Below are 24232 nucleotides of genomic sequence, written 5' to 3'. Positions count from 1 at the left end.
GATTGACCTGATCTGCAGACGTAGAGACAGACGGTTATTTATTTTAACCGACACACAGACGTTAATTACTTTACCGGCGCGCGCGTCCTACCTGTGGGCGGGAAGCTCGCGGGCGGAGCCCCCCAGTCGGCCGCGGCCCCCGGAGGTCCTCTGGGCTCGGTCTGCGGCCCGTCGAAAGGCGTCCGGTCTCCTCCCGGGTGCAGGTTACGGCTGCCCGGGATGTCGGGCGGCGTGGTGACCCACTGCTGCAGCTGCGGGTCGGCGAACGCTCCGGTGCCCCTCAGCGGGAATCCGGACCCGTACAGCGGCTCCTCGCGGCCCCGATAACCGAGCCCGTCGAAGCTGTCCGGCCGCCTGGAAGCCATCGCGCGAGGATAACGGTGGGAGGCGGAATGGAGGCCCGGTTCCCTCCTGAAAACGAAGGCGTCCAGGTACGGTTTGGGAGACTTCGGGGGTTCGACTCAAAACATCCACCTGCTACCGGAAACACCACTGAACGGTTCCGGTAGCAGGTGTGCGTGTCGTCGGTGCTGCCGCCTGCTGGTCGGAGGATGAACCTCTTCCGCTGGAGGGTGATGACGTCAGACTCGGAGGGCGGGACCAGTGCTGCAGGAGTTTGGAGTGTCATATCAGACACCACGTTGCACACAGAACTTTCGGAGTTGCAAATGAAAATATTTGATTTTGGTTTCAATGTTTGTTGCTTTCAAAAAAAAATTTTTGCGTTTGTAAAACAAATGTTTTCACATCTGTTGTGTCTCATCTGACTTTTTTCCAATCTTTGATTTCTCTCTCACAAGTTTCAGTTTAGCGTGACAAAGCTGCTGATTGGTCCAGATTCTCTTCGGTTAGCAGGAACTAGCAGAAGAGATCACATCACTCCTGTGTTAGTTTCACTTCACTGGATCCCAGTTGATTCTAGAATCAAGTTCAAGATCCTCCTGTTAACCTATAAGGCCTTACATAGACTGGCCCCGTCCTATATTAAGGACCTCATAGTCCCTTACCAACCAATCAGAACACTTCACTCACTAAATGCAGGACTGCTTGTGGTTCCTAGAATTAGTAAAAGTACGGTTGGAGGTAGAGCGTTTAGCCACCAAGCCCCTGTTTTATGGAATAAACTCCCAGCTCATGGAAGAGAGGCCGACTCAGTTTCTACATTCAAAGTTAGACTGAAAACATTCCTCTTTGGACAGGATTATTGTCAGACTAGTTAGTATTCAGAGATTATTTAACTTAATGTTAATGTGTTTAAATTAAACTTAATAATAACTATTTCTTTTAAAAGGCTGCTAGAAGTTGAAGCTGGGGTAACTATGGTGCTCTGGGGTTCTGTCCTCTTTTCTTTTCTACTTCTACCCTTCCTCTCCTCTATTCTTGATCATCATTTATCATTTAGTTCTCCATGCCTCTGTTTGGTGCAGTGATTCATGTATTGTCCCTCTTTCCCCTCCTGGGGAGTGGGAGTGCTTCCAGACTCCAGTTGGCTCATCCGTGCTCCAGTTCCTGACCGAGTACCTCGTCTCTGCTCCTGCTCCTACACCTGGCTTTGGTTCCTGTCTCCGGCTCGACTCGCGCCTTTGACTGTCCCCACAACCACGGCTGGATGAAGCTCGTCTGCTGGACTTTTATATATGTAGTTGTAGATTTAGATAAGTTAATTCTTCTCTAAGAGTTCTGGTAAATCGCCTGTCCGTCCTGGGGGAGGATCCCTCCTTCATGTGGGCACCCCTGAGGTTTCTTCGTTTTTTCCAGAATCCGGTTTTTTAGGAGTTTTTCCTTACCGTGAAGGGGGGTCTAAGGGCAGGGATGCCAGTATAGCTTAGTCAGTTTGTTAGTTCATTTTAGTATTTTTCTATTGAACTCTTTGTATTCGTGATCCTTTTGAGTTCATCTTTTACTTTGAAGCCCATCGAGACGACTGACCCCTGGAGGATCAAAAATCCTCTCAGACAAACATTCTCTTGGTTCAGACCTAATGGATCTTCAAAACCTCTGGTTGACTTCTGGCTAGTCTGAAATAACCTTTAAATAGACGTTAGCATCTCAGCAGCTCCTCTGACTGATGACTGTTTGAAATTAATGTCAGTTCTCAAATCCAAAAATCCTCTGGAAATGTAATTCCTCACTTCTCACTACTGTAGCTTTCTGCAGTGCTATTAGTGAGTTATTGAAACAATAAAAACTGATTCAACCCTAAAATGTTACACTGATAAATGAGAAATCTTTCAATTCAAAGTACATCAAACTGCCATTAAACACAGCAAATTAATATCAAAACATTATAAGCAAAAATTAAAGCAGAAATTATGAGTTAATTCAGATTTGTTCCAAGCCTGTTTTCAATGATAAACAACACTGAAGTATTTTAGTGTTCTCTTGACGATATTTCTATTAAAAAAACAAAAGCAGCTTTCATCAGATCCTGAGAAAAGTGGGTGGAGCTTGGTGAAAAGAGAACATCTGATTTCTGCGATCTAGAGAAGAATGCTATAAAGAAACTTCATATTAATAATCAATGATGCTCTGATCCTCAAAGATCTCTAAAGAAATAAGATCATTTTATAATAAACTCTACTCGTCATCCTATTCTGAGTCCCACTATGAAACATTTTTCCAGACAATTAAATTAAACAAATAAAATTTGATTCCTAAGATTGATGAGAATTTTAGAAACTCTTGTGATTCAGAAATAACTTTTGCAGGAATTAGAGAAGCTTTAAGCTGTCTGTCCAAGGATAAAGCTCCAGGATGTGACGGACTGACCAGTAACTTTTAGAAATACTTCTGGGAGCAAATCAAAGATTTAATTTTTGAAATGTTTAACGAAATTATTCAAAATGGATCTCTAAAATACAATGAAACATCGTGGAATCACCCTTATTCCTAAGCCGGGTAAAGACCCAACATTTCTAGATCATTTATAACTCTTTTGAATACTGACTATAAACTTCTAACACATATATTTGCAAACAGACTCAAGTCAGACATAATCTCTGAAACGCAGTCTGGTTTTATTAAAGGTCGCTCACTTCATAATAACTTAGGCCTTGTTCTGGATATGATTGACTATGAACGTCTCATAGATACAGACGGTTTGATTCTAGTCTTAGATTTTTACAAGGCCTTTGATATGATTGAGCATATATCATGTTTCAAACTCTGCAATTCTTTGGTTTTGGTAACAAATTTATTAATGTAGTTAAAACTTTTCACTATGAAACCAGTAGTTGTGTTTGTTTACCTCAGGGGACGTCTGACAGATTTAACATTAAAGCTAGAAAACAAGGTCGTCCCATTTCACCCCTTCTATTCACTGCAGCAGCAGAAATGCTGTCTTTGCTCATCAAACACACTGACTTTGGTAAGCTGTCAGTTAGAATGTTGAATTTTCAATAAACCAACTAGCCGACCATACAACAGTCTTCCTGAATAATCTACATGACATCCCATAATTCTTCAAACTATTGACATCTTTTCAAAAGCTTCAGGCCTCAAACTGAACCTAAACAAATGTGAGATCTGACCCATTGAACATGTTTATAATATTTTGATAAAATCCACAGTTAAATACCTCAGAATGCATAGAACTAAAAACCAAACAGACTTGGAAAAACTGAATGTTTGGGACAAACTAGAGAAACGTTTGTCTCTGCTGAATAACTGGGCACAGAGAGATCTTTCTATTTTTGGTAGAATTCTCCACCAAAATTGAAAGCATATCCAGATTCATATATCCCACCTATTCTATAGGTGTCCCTAAACAAGCCATCAAATCTATTAATCAAGTCAATTTTAACTTCAAATGGAAAAGGAAAACACACTATGTTAAACAAGGTACTCTAACTAAAAAATACCAGGATGGAGGTCTTCAAGCCATAGACTCTAACAGCCTTAATGGCACCTTAAAAATAAACTGGTTAAAATCATTTATTATAAATCTAAATAGTATTTGGTTCATTGTTCCTAATAAAATATTTTCCCGCCTAGGAGGGATCCAGTTTTTACTCAGCTGTGATTTTGACAATAAGAAACTTCCCATTCAAGTTCTCCTGTAATGAAAAATCATTCCAGTCCAGACAACACTCCTCTATGGAACTGCAGATACGTCACTGTTAGAAACAAATCCATCTGTGTTCCAACATGGTTTGAAATGGAATTTGGTCTTTAATGCATCTTCTTAATGACGATGCTTCTCTCATGTCTGCTGATGATTTCACAGCTAAATATGGTTCACTAACAAATAGAAAAGATGTTGAAAACATTATTAAGGCCATTCATCAGAATGTTGTAAATCAGTTTCTGATCTGTTTCATGATGTCATCTACAGACGTCCTCCTGTCCCCAAGATTCTGATTAATGGACACAACATAGCGACGTCCAACCCCCCCAACCGTCAAATCAGAGAATATTTGAATGAAACGTCCTTTCCCTACATCTTATTATCTAATTATATGACCCAATATTTTAACATTTCAGAAAAGAAACAAATAGGAAATATTTCAAACCCCCCATCCCTCCTAAAGCCAAGTCCACTTTCAAACCTTTTCAGGTATTTATCCATCCAAGGAATTATTAAGAAAACGGTTTGGAATCCTGAAAACTGTTGTTCTGTTTGTCACGATGACATTGAAACGACTGAGCATCTTTTCTTTGTTTTTATTCTGATGTTGTCAGGTTGGGGGGACTGGTGAGCGTGAAGGACCCAAAATGCAGAGACGGGGGCACACGGTTCCAGAGCAAGGGGTTTAATTAACAAAAGGCGCTGCAGAGCAGGGTAACAAAACTAAACTCACTGTGGGCAAAACTTGAAAATGTGGCAGAAGACAGACATGGAGATGACAGCCAGGGAAGAGACGCTAGTGACGCTAGTGACGCTACATGGCAGACAGTAATGGACCAGCACAAGAGGAAGGCAGAGACAAGACTTAAATACAGACAGGACAGACAAGACACAGGTGAACATGATCAGGGCAGATGGGGACCAAAGGAAGTAAAACTCAAGAACATGACAAAACAGGAAACCTTTCAAAATAAAACAGGAAACAGAACTCAAACATGACAGAGACCAAAACGGAAAGCAAAAGCCAATAGAAAGAAACCCAAACCATGACAAATGTGTTTTGACATAATTTACATTATTGGCTTTTCCCCAAGACTTTTCTATTCAGGATATCATTTTTGGGTTTATTTTAGAAAACAAAAACACAGAACTTATTCTGAATGTTGTAATTATTTTGGGTAAATTCTGTTTACATAAATGTCGATTCCTTAAAATCAAACCATATTTTTTTACATTTCATGAAGATCTCTGCTCTTGTTTTTTATCCCTCATGGAAAACAAACCTGTTATGGAACTTCAAAGTATCGTTTGTAACTGTCAGCTTTTTATAAACCGCCTAAGCTAAGAATCATTCAAATGTCTATGTAACCACTTTTAATTTTATTTTTAATTTAAGTTTTTTTTTTTTTTTATTATTGATGCAGAACAAAAGTGACATACAGCAAAAGAACAAGGAACACTAAACTGTACATGAAATGTTCAAAAAAAAACAAGCAAGCAAGAAAATAAATTTAGATTAAATTATACAGCTGAGCAAGGTGATACGTTTTAATAGCTTTTTTGTTTGTACTGGGGAAAATGGAATGTAAGTAACATCTAACTTGGGCTAGTAAATCAAGAAAATTAGGAGCTTTATTGCTGAATTTAGATTTGTGAATATAATACTTGGTTAATAAAAGCAGAAGATTTATTAAATAAAATTGAGATAAAAATGTCTTATCATAATTAACGTAACCAAATAAAATGTTTTTCCATGTTAAGGTAAAATGTGGATAAATCTGAGTTTTTATCAAGTTTGTTGATTCGTCCCATATTGTTTCATTGGACTTGCAGGTCCAAAAGAAATGCAGCAACGTTTCCTCAGACTGAGAACAGAAAGAACAGTTTTTATCAATATCCCTTTTTAGCCTTTGCATATACTGATTTGTTGGATAAAACCTATGAATGATCTTGAATGAAACCTCTTTCACTTTGTTGTTTGGCAGAAGCCAAACCTTTTCCCAACACACCGGACCATGAAGTGAAGTCCAGAAAGTTCTGGCCGGCTGGGGATTCAGTCTTTAGCTCCTGCTGGAACCGTCTTTGGATGGCTTTGTTTTGATTTCTCAAAGCAGAGAAGCAGAGTTTTCCACAGCAGTGTCCGTCAGGTGAAGCTGTGGTTGGGGAGCAGATGGAGATCCTTTATAAAGATAGGTGAGGTTGAGGGAAACGGCATCAAAACAACTGAAAAGTCCTTCACAGAAACAGGGATCTGGTAGAACTGAAGGAATTCGGTGTGAGTGTAAAGTTGACCTTGTTGATTGAATAATTGTCTGATATTATTATCAAACCACTGTTGGATAAAGATAGTTTTGTTTCTGTAAAGAATGTATCTATTGTTCCAAATGGAAAACCTGTGAGGAGAAAAATCATGTTTATAAATCCTGGACCAATAAGCAGCATCTGTTTCTGAAATGAGGACAGTTTGATGGACGCTTTGTCGGGTTTGTAGGTGCAGAGCAGGAAAAAGTCGAGGTCACCAACCTGGGAGAAAATAGATCTGGGAATGAAGTTCCAGAGAGTTCGGATTTTTCAAAAACTTTCTTATCCAATTAATTTTAAAAGTCATATTTAGGGTACTGAAATCTAGAAAGTTCAGACCCCCACTAGTGTAATCATTCATTAGAACAGATTTCCTTATATGATGAGTTTGGTTTTTCCAGACAAAGTCGCATAGCAGTTTATCAACAGTTTTGCTAATGATGTTATAATCATTATTAAGAAGACGGATGGGTCTCCAATTATCAATCTAGAGTAAATCTTTCTGTGGTTTTGGGATAAGGGTACATACTCCAGGGTAGGGTGTCATTAGAAATACTTTGTTGTAAACTTCCAGTAAAAAGGGCGCCATCTGCTGGTAGAATAAAGTATAAAATTCAGAAGTTAATCCATCAGTTCCTGGAGATTTCTTTGGGTTTAACACCTTGATGACGTCACAGACTTCTCCACGACTCACTGGATCATCACAAAGTTCTTTCTCAGAGTCTTTCATTGTTCTGGTTTTGTTTAAAGAGTTCAAAAACATTTCAGCCTCTATTTCAGAATATTGTGATGAATACAGATTCTCATAAAATGATGAACAATAGTTGGAGATTATTTTAGCATCACTACAATTTATGTCATTAATTTTTAACTCGTTAATAGTGTTTATTTGTCCTTGATGCTTCTCCATTCTAAAAAAATAAGAGGAGTTTTGTTCTCCCTGCTGGAGCCATTGTTTTCTGGATGTAATAAAAGCTCCTTCTGCTTTTCTTTGATAAACTTGATCCAAGTCTTCCTGTAGTTTGATCATTTGTAGTTTCTGCTCATCTGACAGCTGTCTGGAGGTTTTTGTGATAGTACTGAGATGCCTGTCATGCTTTCTTAGTTTAGCTAAGTTGCCACCAAATGTTCTTAAAAACTTGGCTGATTCATATTTAAACAACTCCCAGTTAACGGAGAAAGAGTTCTCCAATTTGGCTTTATTAAAAAATTCTGAAAGAAGATCATTAATTTTTGTTTGCACTTCTGTCATTTTGAGCAGCGAGTTGTTTCATTTCCAATAATGAAATTTACTGACATTTTGTGAGGGACACATAACAATATCTATACGGACAGCTTGATGGTCACTTAGATGTTGACTGAAATATCCTTATCCTGTAAATGACTAGAAATGAACCAACAGTCTGATGGAGAAAAGGCTGTTCTAGATTTATGACTCCATGTAGAAGATGGTATCTGAGGATGTTTGAGTCTCCAGACATCCACCAGTTTAAACTGCTCCATAAAAGATTTGAAAAATATATTTTTGCGATTATGATTCGAGGGGGGCCACCGATCAATCTGAGGGTTTAAAGTCATATTAAAATCTCCCCCCACAATAATTGCAGAGTTTGGAAATTTCTGAAGCCATTTTTTCAATGTACTCTCAATTATAAGAAATAGTTGTTTATTTTCTGTATTCGAGTTGTAGCCGTATATATTGAAAATAATTATGATATTATTATTGTAATCAATAACTTGCCCAACAAAGTGCCCTTTAGCATCAGATTCTGTAAGCAGAACATTCCCGTTATATTTATGTTTCAGGGTTAAAACTGCTGCTGATTTTTCAGATGATGAGAAAACCATAAACCGCCCCCCCCCCCACCCCCCACTGTGTTTTCCAGACATTTACATCAGAACAAACAGAATGAGATTCCTGACAAAAGAAAAGATCTGCATTCAGCTGCTTAAGAAATAAAAATATAGCTTTTCGTTTGATATTACTTCTTAACCCGCTGGCGTTGAGCGAAACAATAGACAATGAAATATTTAGAACAAGAAAAAATACTCTCAAACACTAAGAAAAGAAACGTATCCTCTGAGCTTAACCTGCACAGCAGTAAATGCTCAACAATGTTTTGTGAATACTGAAGGTATTCACAAAACATTTCTGAAAGAGGAAAAACTGAACTAGGTCCACATCTGTATATTCTGGTTTGTGTTTCCAAGTGGGCCTCAGTAAGTTAGAAGTTCAGTCAGATCCATCCTGTTTCTGTTTTAGTGAGTTAACAACAATGTCAGAGGATCACATGACCACCAGTGACCTGATGATCTGACCTCTTGACCGTCGATGAAGCCTCTGAAGCTCGTTTTCCTTCCTCTCTGGCTTTTTGGATGAGGGGCCAGACTTTCAGCTGTGGAAAGATCCTCGGCAAAGCGGAGCTTCTTCTCTGTTTTTAGCGGCTCTCCAGACGGCATCTCTGTAGGATCTCTGGGAGAACCGGATGATGATCTCTGGGGCGTGTGCTGCTGGGATTGGGTTTCCCAGGGCGATGTGTGACATCAATGGCAGAGAAAGGCTGCTGCAGGTCTTCTACAGCGATGCTCTGACAGATCTCAGTGACCTTCACATCTTCATCAGTGACACCAAAGAGTTTCAGGTTCCTCCTCCTCGAATATGACTCCAGATCCAGAACCTGGACCTGAAGAGCTGCCACGGTTTTGTCTTCATTCTTCAGACGTTGGTCAGACTTTTGTGTGTCTTTTATTTGGTTGCATGTGAATTCTCAGCTTCTCCTTCTCCCTTCAGCGTCTTTTCATCTTCTTTGAGTTTTCATTTATTAGCCTTTCCAATGAGTCGGCTCGCTTGTTTATCAGCTCAGATAAAACAGCAATGACTTCATTTGAATCAGAAGAGCTTTGTCCAGCTGCCAGCAAAGCTTTTTTTGCAGCTGGGGGCTTTCTTGGAGTTTTAGGGAGAGGAGGGAAAGCTTCCATGTCTGAAGTTGGTGACGGTTTGGTGTAGTCATGACACGCGGTGGTCCTCAGGACTGCAGCTTTTTCGCTTTTGTTCATTCTCTTTCTCTCTCGACTGAACATCAAGGTCAAAAATCAAAAGATCTTTCTCTTCCAGAAAAGGTTTGAGCTGTTTTCTTGGTCTTTTGGATGAAATGGATGTTATGTCCGATAACCTTTGCAGGAGCTCAGAAGGTCCGTACCTACAGACGCCATCTTGGCCGGACTCCTTTCTTGTTTGTACTTGTCGTTGACATTTTTCTATACTTGTCATAATTGTAAACCTCAAGTGTTTTGTCCATAAACATCTCAGGGAGGAAGTTGGAGGCGGGGCTTAGCAGCTTCATGGAGGTGTTAGGCCCCGCCCAGATTTCCATTTCCATCTGAACCCCAGAATCCTTACAGCAACAGCACGAGAACATGAATTATTATTATTAATGTCTGTATTCTGGGACGTCAGTGTTTCCCCCAAATATCCTCGGTCCGCTTTTCCCGCGGCGCTGACCGGATGCGTTTGTCTAACGGTTTGACAATAAAGGTTTCTGAAAAAACAACAGACCGCGTGACCAAGTCACGTGACACTATCGTGACGCCGTGTCAGCTGACAGCAGAGGAACCGTCAACCGTCCGTCGACCTTCGTGGCTCCGTGTTTCTCCGGTTCTTGTGTCGGTGCGTCCGCGGTTCTCTCCCCGGTATGGCGAGCCAGTCTCAGGGCATCCAGCAGCTGCTGCAGGCCGAGAAGAGAGCGGCCGAGAAGGTGGCGGAGGCCCGGAAGCGTGAGTACGGCGAGGCGGCCCGGGACCGGGACCGGGACCGGTTCACTCACTCACACTATAAAACCACTAGCAAACCGCCACGGACGGGCCGTGACCGGGACTGTAACGTCATTCAGACACATGAGCAGTAGACGCCTGTGACGTCACCCGTTAAACTGCGTGGATCCAGATGTGAGGAGGAAACATCTGCAGGCAAGGGCCTTCAACCGCAATGCATGCTGGGCTATATTAGTCATCATATTTCCAGGGCGCTGGAATTTGGAGTTGTGGGTTTGGACACCCCACAAAGTGGCCGTTGAGGGACTGCAGGCTCACCCGGGGGGGGGGGGGGCCTGTGCTGCAGCGTGCTGCCACATGAGAAGAGGTTTGGTTTGAGAGCCACACGCGTGTTCTCCTTTCACACTCACGCATGGAGCAGCCTTAGCCTGGTTTGGCTCGGCTCTGCTCCCAGCAGGTGTCAGAGTTCTCTGGAGACAGACCAGCAAAGGAGGGGGGCACCACAGGAAGGTGGGGCATCCAGACCCGGCTAACCAATCAAGAAGCCTCAGGAGAAGTCAGAGGACCAATCAGAAAGAGGGTCATGTGACAGAAGTCTGAGTGGAGCAGAAATCCACGTTAATGTGGATCCGGTTGGGCTCATGGCGATGATTTGGGTTCTGGTCGGATCCTGAAGGTCGCATCTCTTTTTGACCTTAAAGACAGATTTCACTGGAAGCAGGAAAAGCAATAAAGTTTCCATTCAAGAGTGTCTTCCTGTTATTTAGAACATGAGCGTGTGTGTAAGTCTGAACACGTGTGGTTCAGGTGGAGCTGATGATGTCACTGTGTGTGTGCAGGTAAGAACCGGCGCCTGAAGCAGGCCAAGGAGGAGGCCCAGGCCGAGATCGAGCAGTACCGCCTGCAGAGGGAGAAGGAGTTCAAGACCAAGGAGGCCGCAGTGAGTGTCTGCTCCTGAAGCTCCTCCTCCTCTCACCTTCCTCGTTGTCATAACCTCTATGACCCCCCCCCCCCCCCCGCAGGCTCTTGGTTCCCATGGCAACAGTGCAGTGGAGGTAGATCGGGACACGGTGGAGCGCATGGCTCGCATCCAGGACAGTTACCGTAGTAACCGAGAAGCAGTGCTGGGGGAGCTGCTGCGGCGCGTCTGCGACATCCAACCAGAGTTTCACGCCAACTACCGAGTGGCTGGCTAAGTGGGAGGAGCTTAACCACAGCAGGAGTACAGGGGTGGGGCTAACTCGGCTGCCACAGCGGCGCTGCCCTTGTTTTGTTGTGAAGGTGTTGATGTTCCTTTGTGCTGACGTCTGTGTACCCGTGCTGATGTTTAGAGTATTTATACATGAAAACATGGATGTTTAGTCGACCGGAACCAAAGCCGCTCCTCTGACGGCAAACTGACGGAAAAAAGGAGAGGCTTTTATTGTGAAATTCTGCATCAAATTTTGTTGTAGTTGCTTCCTGCACGTGACATTGTGACTTCCTGCTGTCTGAGTGTTGAACATATTAAAGTGATCACTGATTGGCTGAAGCTGTGGGACCTCTTCAGTTCTGGACCTGACCCGTGACACGGCCTGTTGCTATGGTTACCTGCTTATTTACACCTGGTCCCATGTGGGACAGAAAAGGGGGGGTCTGCTCGTGACTGAACCTGGAGGACCGGATGGGAACTAACAGGGTTTTGTGGTCCAGGTCCGCGCCCCCCCCCCCCCCCCCCCCCCCCCGCACAGAGGGGGGCAGTGCTGCCTCCTTTTTGGTTCTGGAGCTGGGTGGGTACTACCTGCAGAACTTTGGAACAAACCCGTACAGCACCACAGTCTTCTGGACCCGGTCTGGACTGAGCCGACCACCTAACCATACCAGAGAGTGAAGCGGAGCGACCGCGGTCTGGGGTCAAAGGTTAGGGCAGGGGTCGGCAACCTTTTTTACTCAAAGAGCCATTTGGGATCGCCCCTAATAAAAAAGAAAGCACCCGGAGCCACAATCCGTTTTGATATCATTATATATATTATGCATGTATATATTATTCAAAGGTGCTCACTACGTCGATCTTCAATGACATGAGTGCAGATGGCGGGCCAGAAAAGATAAAAAAAATTACTTCTTTAAGATCCACCAGCCAATCAAAGTCCTCACTGAGAAGTACGGGACTTGATTGACATGTAGATTGGCCAATCGGACATCCTCTGAAACACACATCACTGCAAATACACATTATATTCTTTAAAGGATGATACTGCGGCCGCGTGTGGGCGGAGCTACTGGTTCTGGTCTGATTGCTGCATGGAGCGATGTGTTTATCAATGCATGGTAGACACTGAGAATGTGGAGAGATCAGGTTTATTGTTTTGAAGAGTTCTACTGGGTAATCAAGTTTCCATGTTTGAGTTCATAAAATCATCCCAGAGAAAGTCTCTGTTTCAACTCCTGCAGGGAAAGCTGCGTCTCAATCTGACGCCATGTTTGCATCTCTGACAGAGTTTGAAGCCAAAGCCCCTCCCCCGCCTCTCTACCTGCTTTTCCTCTCTACCTGTTCACCTGTTCACATCCTCTGCAGCTGAGAGTTGGTTTCCCCCCCGCTCCTCAGTGTGTCCTACACAGAGAGCGCTAAATACGGTCATAGCAGGATGACACGATAGTCGGGGCGCTCCAGCGCCGCACAAGGATGAAAGAGCCGGACGCAGGTTATAGCGGGGATAGAGCGGGTTAAGCAAATGAATGGAAGAAGGCGGCCCGCTGAAGAAATATTCAATATTGTACACATTTTGCTATTAGTCTGAACTATCTTTTATTTAGAAAAATCTTTTATTTTATCAGTCCAGTACGGAAAAAAACATAAAAAAAAGCTGTGTTGGCCGGTTTTTGGCTGGGTCTGGCGGTTTTCAGATGACTTTTGGGCTGGAAAACTGTGACTCGATCTGGCAACGCTGGAGCGAACTCTCAGTCTGTCATCAGCGAGTTGGTCTCTGCCCCGCGGCACGTCAAGTTCCCGGCAGATGATCGGATCGTTTATTGAAGCCGCCCCGCGTGTCTCCTCCTGCTATCAGCTCTGCAGGTCTCGAGCTCATTACGAAGCTGTTTTTTACGTGGCTCGCGCTACGTATGGAGCCATCAGCGCCTTTGAAATGCCATGAAAAATGAACAAACTAAAATAAAATTTAATTATTATAAAATACTCATTATTTTCCAAAGTCACAGGGAGCCACAACAGAAGGATGAAAGAGCCACATGTGGCTCCGGAGCCATGGGTTGCCGACCCCTGGGTTAGGGTTACCCGCTTTGATGTCAACTAGTGTCACCAATCAGGAGTGAGTATATTCAAAGGCCACACCCCCTTCCACCCTGATTGGTCAGTTTAGATAAAGAAGCACCAAATAAAATAGAGGATCATGAAGATGACGTCACTAAACCGTATCAGATCCAGAACGGTTCTCCCGACCAATAGAACGGTGAGGAACAGCAGTTTATGTCTTTACGGAAGTCCCCCCTGTTTGGGACGACAGGAGGCGTGGCCAGTCCGTCCAGGTCTCCATCCGGCCCCCAAGAGTCCAAGGTTCACATCTGGTCCCGGACCAGGTCTCCGTTCAGGTTTAACCACTCGGTTAAATCAGACTCTCCAGCCGGAATCGAACCTTTGACGTTCGGGCGTGATCTGTGCGCGTGACTGTTAAAAGTTCATCTTTCCTCCTGAAGATCACATGACCTGTTCCGCTTTACGCCCCGCCCACAGCTCCGATCCTCCCTCCTGATTTGTTTGGAGTATCTCTGCGGTGACGTCATGACGCAGCGAGCGGAAGCGGCTGCGTACTGAGGACAGAAGTTAAGGAGAACCAGAACCGGTCTGCTGCCCTGTTGTCGTCAAAGTCCCGGTCCGGTTCTAGCTCCAGGTGCTCGGTGTGAACTCACTAGACTGGATCAGCTTCAGGTGAGCGCGAGCCCCGGTTCCGTGTTATTTTGGGTGTCGGTGACCTTTCAGCTTCGCGTTCAGGTCGGGCCGAACCGAGCCGAAGCTCAGATCGAAACACAGCGTGATCGGAGATCAGGAAAACGGGGAGGGGAAGGGGGCTTGAGCAGCGCGTGCACCATGACAACAAAGGCGCACGGGGACCGAATCCTCGCGGTCGGGTTTTTTTATTTCACGGCCCATCGGACACGTACACAGGATGGAGGGGGCGGGGCCTAAGGCAAACACCAGAGGCAATGGTGACCACTGAGGAGAACAGGACCATTAGTGCCTTAAAGCTGCTCTGGACCGGGTCTGAACCGTTCCGAGTCCCGTTCTCCAGCTGTCCACTCTGGGTCTTTTAGGCTTTGAGGTCTGTGGTGGAGCGGAACCCCCGCCCGTGTTGTTTCTGCTGAGGTATTTGTTGATCCAATTCCTGCAGTCAGAGACCGGCTTTGATCTGTTGCCCAGAGCTCCCGGGGGGGCTGGACCCAGGACCAACAGAACGCCACACCCACACTGCTGGACACAAGGTCTGAGCATGCTCAGTAAAGCCCCCCAGACATCTGACTGCTCCTCACAGGGTCAACCCCTTTTGGAGGAACACTTCCCCATTGGGTCTCTGTGGACCCGCCGCCCCGTCGGTTAAATCAGACTCTCCATCCGGAATCGAACCTTTGACGTTCGGGCGGCTATATGGTGTGACTGTTCCAAGTCCCGTTCTGGTTTCACTGATAAAGGGAGCTGCTGTCAGGGTGCATTCAGGTGCTCATGTTCCTCCAGGTGGCCCCATAGACCTTGCCCCTCATAGATCATTAAGCTCAGGTCAGCTCCTCATTGGCTGTGACAGAAGCTTGTGATTGGCTGCAGTTACTTCCTGGTTCTGGTCTGGCTGGAAAAAGGCTCATTCCTCTCTCTCCCTGTGTTTCAGTGCCTTCAGTACTCGATCGGCCATCTCACCTGTCAGGTAAGAACGGTTGTGTTTACGTCCTGGAAATTAGGGATGGATGGATGGATGAATGGATGGATGGTCAAACCGATCAGAGGCCAAGAAAACGGATGATCCATAGGGCAGATGGTTCTGTCCGGCCTAGACGGGCCGGTTCTGTGGGTCAGTCATGTAACATGAGGCTGCGTGGATCCCAGACACGCACACTTAGATATGGTTGATCATAAACGGTCGTAAACGAGGCCTTCAGCTGAGATAAGTCTCCTGAGGGTTCATGCCTCCTTCAGCCGCCAAACGTGAGCAAAGATTACCTGATGGAGTCTGTCCTCTGTACCTTGACTCAGGTTCAGGTGGAACAGTCTCAGCTCTTCCACAGCAACGAGGTTGAAGCTGCAGAGACCCAAACGCATCACTGATGGAGGCAGAAACTCCAGAGACTCCAACAGAAAAACTGGTTCAGCTTCACTTCCTGTTCTCCCAGTGGGAGGAGCTTCTGTAGCGTCTGCTTCCATTGTCTAGACCAGTGTTTTTCAACCAGTGTGCCGTGTGAAATGACCCATTCATTGATCTAAAAACATTTACCATCTCCAGGACACCAGGGGGTATTCCAGATAGCAGGTTCTGCTAGCTCCCACGGTAAGTTTGAGGCTAAGGAAGTGGATAACCTGAGCTTTCTGTTCCAGAAATGGAGGTATGTTTCAGGGTATGTCAAGTTGCCATAGCAACTCATGCTCTGAACATAACCTGGTCTGGAGCAGGTTTAGTTGAAGGTTAGTTTGTTTTCAGAGAGGTGAAGCAGCATGGCGTGTCCATTTGAAGATGATTTAGTGGATGAAGAAGCTCAGATAATACTTTTTCCACCATGAGAGGCTGATAAGACCACATATGGATGTTGGAAAGATAAACTTTTTACTTTGATCTAACTTCATTATTTGCTTCAGTTAAGATAAATCATTTTCTTAGTTAAGTCAGCCTCAAAATAACACGTAGTTATCAGACAGTTATTTTACTTTCATTCAAATGAATTCAATTAAGTAGGTGTAACTTTGGTGCTGCTGTTAGATCGCCACCGCAAGGGATTGTGGGATATCATTCCCTTTGCCTGTCTGGATGGATTTGGGTTTAAGTGTGGCTTTTTGACCAAATGTGTTTAGTTGTTTAGCTGTTTTACTGTATTTTGCAGAGTTATTTGTCCTGTTATGTTTAATTCTTTCTGCACCATGAGTGAGAGGGCGGAAGAGGAAGATGAGGATATTTAGCATTATAATTGATTTCATGTTGCGCGTCCATATTGTTTTTATTGTTATAAAACGGAGAATACCTGCAGGCTCAAACTTAGACATATGAGAGTTCAAGGATTACAATAAATTAAGATGGAAAAGATTTAATTGAATTGGAGTAAAATGACATTTATTAAATAAATATGTAAATTTGAGTTGTAAAAAATATTAAATTTTATAGACATAAGAAATTAGGTTGAATAAATTTAACTTAATCACTTGTTACCAATAGAATTCATTTAAGTTGGATAAGTTAAATATATATATATATATATGCGTCACAATAGAAATAAGATCAGAAACTTGTGCGTTTACTTTGTCTGTTCTGTTTCTCCAAGCAGAAACTCTTTCATTTGCTGATGATGCAGCCGTGTTTCTTTATTGATGGTCGTATAATCTTCATACGCCGTCATTTAAATCTCAGACTCCGTCTCACTGAAGTATAGCTCTCTCTTTTTTTCTCCACGCGTTTCCATGGTGACTCCAGAAATCGTTGATCCATTGAGAATGTCTTTATGTACCTGCTGTGCACGTGCATTAACCCAGGGTTACCAAGTGGAGCGTAATTACACTAACTCATATCCGGTCTGTTGGAACCGACATACCCAGAGTAAGCAAGTTCAGGTGGATTTCAGCCAGAGTTCAGGGTTAAAGTCAGGGAAGTTTAAACATGCTTCCTGGAATACCCCCCTGGTCTCTGTGTTCATCCAAACAGGCCCTGATAAAACCCTGAGTAGTTAGGAATATGAAAGATCATAAAATACTTTTTTCTTTGTGTTTATTTGATTCTATTAAAGACATTTTGATCATAATGACGGTACCGCGATTTAGCCGTAGCGTCAGCTGTTTTCTGAAAAGTCCCGCCCCTTTAACTGTCTCCACCAATCATTCTTGGAGGCTTAATCACATGTCATTAGTCTGACCAATCAGAAGTGGTTAAAGTCTTCACTTCCTTGTTCAGATTCTGCTCATAAAGTCACTCAGTTCCAGCAGAAATACCAGCTAAAGCTCGTCTTTAGCGGTGTAGCTTTCCACAGAATCCGGTGTCAGACCGTGGAACAAGAGAACAAAACAATGAAGCTCAGAGAAGAGAGTCTGTCTGCCATCACTACATCTCCCATGATGCATTGGGTTAAAGTGACAGCGTCTCAGCGTACAATGAGTCTTCCCTGTTAAACGTCTTAAACCACAACAAACACATCAATAAGTTTATAAATCTTCTTGATGAAATCAGAGGTCAGAGGTCAACAGTTTAGTTCTCCTTCCAAGTTTGTGTTTCTTAACAGCCAAACATCCCAGAGTTTGGTCCAAGTCATCTTTCTGACTAAAACACTTTTCTAAAGACGTCTGGATTATTTTAGATGTTAAACTGAAGAAGAAGTAAGAACATTTAAGAAACAGGATTAAGGTGAAACAGACACAATTAAACTAAATTAAAACAATTTAATCATCTTAAAAGAAAAAAAACATTTTTGTTAAAGTTTTCAAAGACATTTTTGATTAAGACAAAAGAAAAACTAATAAAACTTCAACATGTTCACTTTTTGTGTAGCTACAGAAAACAGAAATATGTTATTTTTGTGTACATTTTATCAAACATTGTGATCATATAATTCTTCAAAATTACAGTTGCCTTTGCACCAACATTTATAAAAAAAATAAAAATCACAATTTAGAAAGAATATATTTGTTATTTTTGTGAGGTTACATAAAATTAAATGTTAATGAACTGAAGGGAAAAACAACTACCAGGATAAAATGTCAAATAATTATTACTGAAACAACCCCCCCACTAAAACATTCTGAATCACATCAAAAATGAACGTGTCCCATCCCAAAACCTGTCACGTCTGAGCGTTTCTTTGCACATGCCTCGTACATGCCTGTCAGGGTGGTCATGTCTGCCACATCACATGACCAGGACGCAGAGAGGAAGGTGACTCAGGCTCCGCCTTCTGCTCTACCTGGCAGATGGAGGAGTACGAGCACGTTGTCTGTTTGGTGCAGCTTCTCGTTAATGCGCTGTGATCTAATTGTCCGACAGCAGATGAGTTATGGAGGGCTGTGATTGGTTGATTCTGCCCTCTTTAGCTTCAGGGCCTGACGACCAATCAAATTAAAGCAGTAGGTCTGCTCTGTGATGCGGGCTTGTTACCACGGTGACGGCTCCTAGCTGACTTTATCAACCGCTGTGATGTCATCAACAGTCAGTTCTGGTCTTTCTGAGTCCGAGTGAAGACGACTGAGCCGTCAGAGCAGAACCCACAGGTGAGTTCTGAAGCGGGTTGGGGCTTCTGAGCTCTGGGGTAGAACCATGTTTAGATCAGCTGTGCTGGTGCCGGTTCTGTTGGCTTCTGTCTCATTCGCCGCGGTGACGGTCCTCTCCTCCAACGCCAGAAAGGACTCAGTTTCCCAGAATTCCCAGCACAGCCTCCTAACACTGCAGGGTCAGGTCGGGCTCGTGTCGGTGGGATTGGGGTGATGGGCGTGTCAGGACCTGGTGCAGTGAACGCTCATGGGAGTTGTAGTTTAATGATCTCGTCTTTCCTGCAGCCATGGATCACATGAACCACACCCCCCTGCAGGCCGAACCCACCCCCAATCACCACCACACCCATGTCCAGCCCACCACCGCCCACAACCACGGAGGAGGGGACTCTGGTGGCGGCCACATGGGCATGGTGAGTGAGAACATGTCGCCACATCATGTGACTGTTGTCATAAGTCTGACACGTCTCTGTTGTCCAGGCGATGACCTTCAACTTAAACTACCTAAACGTGCCGCTGCTGTTTGAAGGGCTGCTTATCAACTCACCCGGAGGTAGGCGGGGCTTCCTGACTTCCCACCTGACTTTATCCGCAGTTTAATTTTAATTTCTCCCCCCGCTGTCCTTCAGAGATGGTGGCGGCTTGCATCGGCGTGTTCCTGCTGGCAGCGCTGTATGAGGGCCTAAAGATCGGGCGGGAGGTGCTGCTGCGCCGCAGTCAGGTCAACGTGCGCTACAACTCCATGCCGGTTCCAGGAGCCGATGGGACTGTGCTGATGGAGACCCACAAGACGGTGGGGTATGTTAGCAGCACATACACGTTCAGCAGTAACATACAGGATGGGGGCGGAGCCAGTAATGACTGGTCCAGAACATTAACAATGTCAGATTCTCCCTTTTATTTTTAAATGATAGAAGTTGACCCTAAACCTGTTTCTGGGTTCTGGTTCTGCTTCGGCTTTACTTTTTCAGGTGTTTTTTTTCTGTGGTTGGAGGTGTGAAACTGCATACCTGACACGCTAACGGTACCTGACACGCTAGTGAGACCTGACACGCTAGTGAGACCTGACACGCTAGTGAGACCTGACACGCTAACGGTACCTGACACGCTAACGGTACCTGACACGCTAACGGTACCTGACACGCTAACGGTACCTGACAAGCTAACAGTACCTGACACGTTAACGGTACCTGACAGGCTAGTGAGACCTGACACACTAACGGGACCTGACACGCTAGTGAGACCTGACACGCTAACGGTACCTGACACGCTAGTGAGACCTGACACGCTAACGGTACCTGACACGCTAACGGGACCTGACACGCTAGTGAGACCTGACACGCTAACGGTACCTGACACGCTAGTGAGACCTGACACGCTAACAGTACCTGACAGGCTAGTGAGACCTGACACGCTAGTGAGACCTGACACGCTAACGGTACCTGACACGCTAACGGTACCTGACACGCTAACGGTACCTGACACGCTAACGGTACCTGACACGTTAACGGTACCTGACAGGCTAGTGAGACCTGACACACTAACGGGACCTGACACGCTAGTGAGACCTGACACGCTAACGGTACCTGACACGCTAGTGAGACCTGACACGCTAACGGTACCTGACACGCTAACGGGACCTGACACGCTAGTGAGACCTGACACGCTAGTGAGACCTGACACGCTAGTGAGACCTGACACGCTAGTGAGACCTGACACGCTAGTGAGACCTGACACGCTAACGGTACCTGACACGCTAACGGTACCTGACACGCTAACGGTACCTGACACGCTAACGGTACCTGACACACTAACGGTACCTGACACGCTAGTGAGACCTGACACGCTAACGGTACCTGACACGCTAACAGTACCTGACACACTAGTGAGACCTGACACGCTAACGGTACCTGACACACTAGTGAGACCTGACACGCTAGTGAGACCTGACACGCTAGTGAGACCTGACACGCTAGTGAGACCTGACACGCTAACGGTACCTGACACGCTAACGGTACCTGACACGCTAACGGTACCTGACACGCTAACGGTACCTGACACGCTAACGGTACCTGACACACTAACGGTACCTGACACGCTAGTGAGACCTGACACGCTAACGGTACCTGACACGCTAACAGTACCTGACACACTAGTGAGACCTGACACGCTAACGGTACCTGACACGCTAACAGTACCTGACACACTAGTGAGACCTGACACGCTAAAGGCCCGTACACACCGGGACGAATATTCGCCAGGCGTTATTCGCCAGTGTTTTTCAACACGCTGTTTGTGTTCACACCCAGGCGATTTTCGCTGACGGTTAGCCGAGCGAACATGCAATTTCATTCCCTGACATTAGATGGCGCTTAATGTAAACAGAAATACTCCTGTACACAAGGTGGCGCTGCGCAACTTAACGCTTCTTAAAGTCGCTTTTCACTCAGAAGAAGAGAGCAAGTATTTACGCGCTTGTCAGAATCATACAAAGAAAACATGAATATTTCAAGCATCAGTAGCTCCAACTGGTGCTTTGTTCGGGGATATTTTAGAATGTCCGTCATTATTTCTTCGCGGCAGTGTAGACGCTACTTGGCGTCTATCTTCTTCGCTGGTATGTGTGCTCAGCAAGGCAGTTTTGTGTTTGAGCGCCCCCAAGTTGTGTTTTACTGTAACTTCAGAAGCTCCAGACACGTGTGCAAAAGCGCCATTCTCATCGGTCGAATAGATTTCGACGCGACGCGTCGAAAAAAAAAACGAACCCGAGGCGTTTTTTTTTTTGACGCTTTAGCGCGTGGCGTTTTTTCGCCTCGGTGTGCACACTCTCATTGGTGCCCTTTGTTTAGTCACGAAGCGTTAAACGTCGGCGAAAATCGCCGGCGAAATTCGTCCCGGTGTGAACAGGCCTTAACGGTACCTGACATGCTAGTAATACCTGAAACGCTAACGGTACATGATACGCCAGTGAGACCTGACACGCTAACAGTACATGACACGCTAGTGAGACCTGACACGCTAACGGTACCTGACACGCTAGTGAGACCTGACACGCTAACGGTACATGATACGCCAGAGAGACCTGACACGCTAACAGTACATGAAACGCTAGTGAGACCTGACACGCTAACGGTACCTGACACAATAACTATTACTGACACGCTACTGATGCATGACACACTAACGGGATCTGACACGCTAGTGAGACCTGACACGCTAACGGTACCTGACACGCTAGTGAGACCTGACACGCTAACGGTACCTGACACGCTAGTGAGACCTGACACGCTAACGGTACCTGACACGCTAGTGACACCTGACACGCTAAAGGTTCCTGACACGCTAACGGTACCTGACACGCTAGTGAGACCTGACACGCTAACAGTACATGATACGCCAGTGAGACCTGACACGCTAACAGTACATGACACGCTAGTGAGACCTGACACGCTAACGGTACCTGACACGCTAGTGAGACCTGACACGCTAACGGTACATGATACGCCAGAGAGACCTGACACGCTAACAGTACATGAAACGCTAGTGAGACCTGACACGCTAACGGTACCTGACACAATAACTATTACTGACACGCTACTGATGCATGACACACTAACGGGATCTGACACGCTAGTGAGACCTGACACGCTAACGGTACCTGACACGCTAGTGAGACCTGACACGCTAACGGTACCTGGCACGCTAGTGAGACCTGACACGCTAACGGTACCTGACACGCTAACGGTACCTGACACGCTAGTGAGACCTGACACGCTAACAGTACCTGCTACACTAACGGGACCTGACACGCTAGTGAGACCTGACACGCTAACGGTACCTGACACGCTAGTGAGACCTGACACGCTAACGGTACATGATACGCCAGAGAGACCTGACACGCTAACAGTACATGAAACGCTAGTGAGACCTGACACGCTAACGGTACCTGACACGCTAACGGGACCTGACCCGTTAACGGTACCTGACACGCTAACGGTACCTGACACGCTAACAGTACATGACATGCTAGTGAGACCTGACACGCTAACGGTACCTGACACAATAACTATATCTGACACGGTACTGATGCATGACACACCAACGGGACCTGACACGCTAGTGAGACCTGACATGATTGCAATACCTGACACCCTAGCTGTACCTGACATGCTAACCTCTCTCTTTCTCAGGCAGCGGATGTTAAGCTCCGCCCACTTCCTACAGACGCTGCTGCACATCATCCAGGTGGTGATCAGCTACTTCCTGATGCTCATCTTTATGACCTACAATGGTTACCTCTGCATCGCTGTGGCAGCTGGCGCCGGCATGGGCTATTTCCTGTTCAGCTGGCGAAAGGCTGTGGTGGTCGACATTACGGAGCATTGTCATTAGCCACAATGCTAGTTAACCTCACAACTCTAACACCTGTTAGCTGTTTGCTAGCAGGAATACCAAGTAATTAGCAGTAAAAGACGTATAATCACAGATGTTAACGCGGTGGGAATGTCGCGCCGCCTGTCGGCTGGAAAACCCAAAACGTTAGTCTTGCGGTGAACCTTTGAAGTTAGACAAGCCGGCCAATGGGAGGGCAGAATCTTATCAGCCAAACATCTTCTTTCCTTTAGTGCCATGACCACATTGGTTAGCGTAGCTCCTCCCCCTCAGTATAACCAACCAGGAACCTCATGTGGGTATCGGTTTGACAGACGACCTGGAACCAGCACAGACTTGTTTTGTTTGATTTCCTGTTTACACTTTCTTTGTCGACATGACAAATTGTGTCTTTATTTAAATGTACACACAGATTCTCATGATTATTCTTGTTTCCTGTGTCTGTGGAAGAATCGACCAATCAGAGCGCAGCCATGTGATCATCCTGTACAGCTCTCAGGTAACCGACTCTGAGCATCAACGATGTTGATCGCTCGCCGCCATGGGCCTTAAATCCTCCGTCTGCTGCCTTACTCAGCAGCCATCCGCTGTTGTCATGGAGATGGAAACCCCGCCTCTGCTCTAGCCATGTACACTGAGGTGGGCGGGCTTTATCTTTTGGACCAATGACGGCGCACAGACAGTTTGATGAAGGGCATGTGACCTCCTGTGATTGTTGTGAAGGTTTTATCAAAGTGTTTTATGCCAACATGCTGGAATTATAACAGAATAAAGTTCTTGTGTTCTGGTTCTGGACTCCTTTCATGACATCAGTGAACTTCTAGGTGTGAGGTCAAGGCCACCCCCCACCCCCCCACCCCCGTATCATAAGGCCTTTCCTGTGGCGGACGCCTGGTTGATGTCATTTCTTCTGTCATGACGTCATCCTGGGGTCTGCTCCTCCTAAAAGCGGTTTTCCAGGTCTTTCCTTGTGTTGTCTGCATGTCCAGGTCGGCAGGAGGAGACCGGAAGTAAATATTAATAATAAAAATCACTTAAGGAACCAAACCGACCCTTGACGTTCAAACCCTCCGGTCCGGTTCTGACCCGCCTCTCTGCTGCCCCCTTAGTTCAGGTTCAATGATGTTCCCCATAACGCTGCTGGTTTCTGTTCTCCAAGGGTGGATGGTTCTGGTTCTGGTTCTGGATTATCTTCACTGAACCCGACATGTCACAGAACATAAAGGCTTAGAACCCAGCGGTGCAGATCCACGTTGATCCGA

General features: G+C 45.4%; 3 protein-coding genes across 6 annotated transcripts in view; 2 read left to right on the top strand and 1 right to left on the bottom strand.

Annotated features, from left to right (window-relative positions):
• The window catches only part of slc25a46 (solute carrier family 25 member 46), a 3510-nt gene extending 3145 nt beyond the window's left edge, over positions 1–365 (bottom strand). The window contains exons 1-2 of the mRNA XM_023960610.2: positions 92–365; positions 1–12 (exon numbers count right to left, since the gene is read on the bottom strand). The exon at positions 1–12 is cut by the window's left edge and continues 31 nt beyond it. Of these exons, the coding sequence (XP_023816378.1) occupies positions 1–12; positions 92–365 (286 nt within the window). The remainder of the gene's footprint in view (positions 13–91) is intronic.
• A 9563-nt stretch (positions 366–9928) lies between these two features.
• Positions 9929–11669, top strand: atp6v1g1 (ATPase H+ transporting V1 subunit G1). The gene is made up of 3 exons (XM_004084437.3): positions 9929–10141; positions 10978–11078; positions 11161–11669. The coding sequence occupies exons 1-3, from the start codon at positions 10060–10062 to the stop codon at positions 11332–11334; spliced, it is 357 nt and encodes a 118-aa protein (XP_004084485.1). The 5' UTR covers positions 9929–10059; the 3' UTR covers positions 11335–11669.
• A 2225-nt stretch (positions 11670–13894) lies between these two features.
• On the top strand, positions 13895–23759 carry slc31a1 (solute carrier family 31 member 1). 4 transcript variants are annotated; one of them, XM_004084434.5, is made up of 8 exons: positions 13921–14063; positions 15013–15048; positions 15622–15666; positions 18518–18578; positions 18864–18991; positions 19059–19131; positions 19208–19376; positions 22769–23759. In XM_004084434.5, the coding sequence occupies exons 5-8, from the start codon at positions 18866–18868 to the stop codon at positions 22968–22970; spliced, it is 570 nt and encodes a 189-aa protein (XP_004084482.1). In that variant the 5' UTR covers positions 13921–14063; positions 15013–15048; positions 15622–15666; positions 18518–18578; positions 18864–18865; the 3' UTR covers positions 22971–23759. The 4 variants fall into 4 exon arrangements, with proteins under 4 accessions (XP_004084480.1, XP_004084481.1, XP_004084482.1 ...); XM_004084432.5 differs by lacking the exon at positions 15622–15666 and having other exon boundaries at positions 13895–14063; XM_004084433.5 differs by lacking the exons at positions 15622–15666; positions 18518–18578 and having other exon boundaries at positions 13908–14063.
• The last annotated feature ends 473 nt before the right edge of the window (positions 23760–24232 follow it).

Source organism: Oryzias latipes, chromosome 12, assembly GCF_053564925.1.
Source record: "Oryzias latipes strain Hd-rR chromosome 12, Olatipes_Hd-rR_3.1".
Classification (NCBI taxonomy): domain Eukaryota; kingdom Metazoa; phylum Chordata; class Actinopteri; order Beloniformes; family Adrianichthyidae; genus Oryzias; species Oryzias latipes.
The sequence above is the reverse complement of the archived record's forward strand: the minus strand, read 5'-3'. Positions and strand labels throughout refer to the sequence as shown.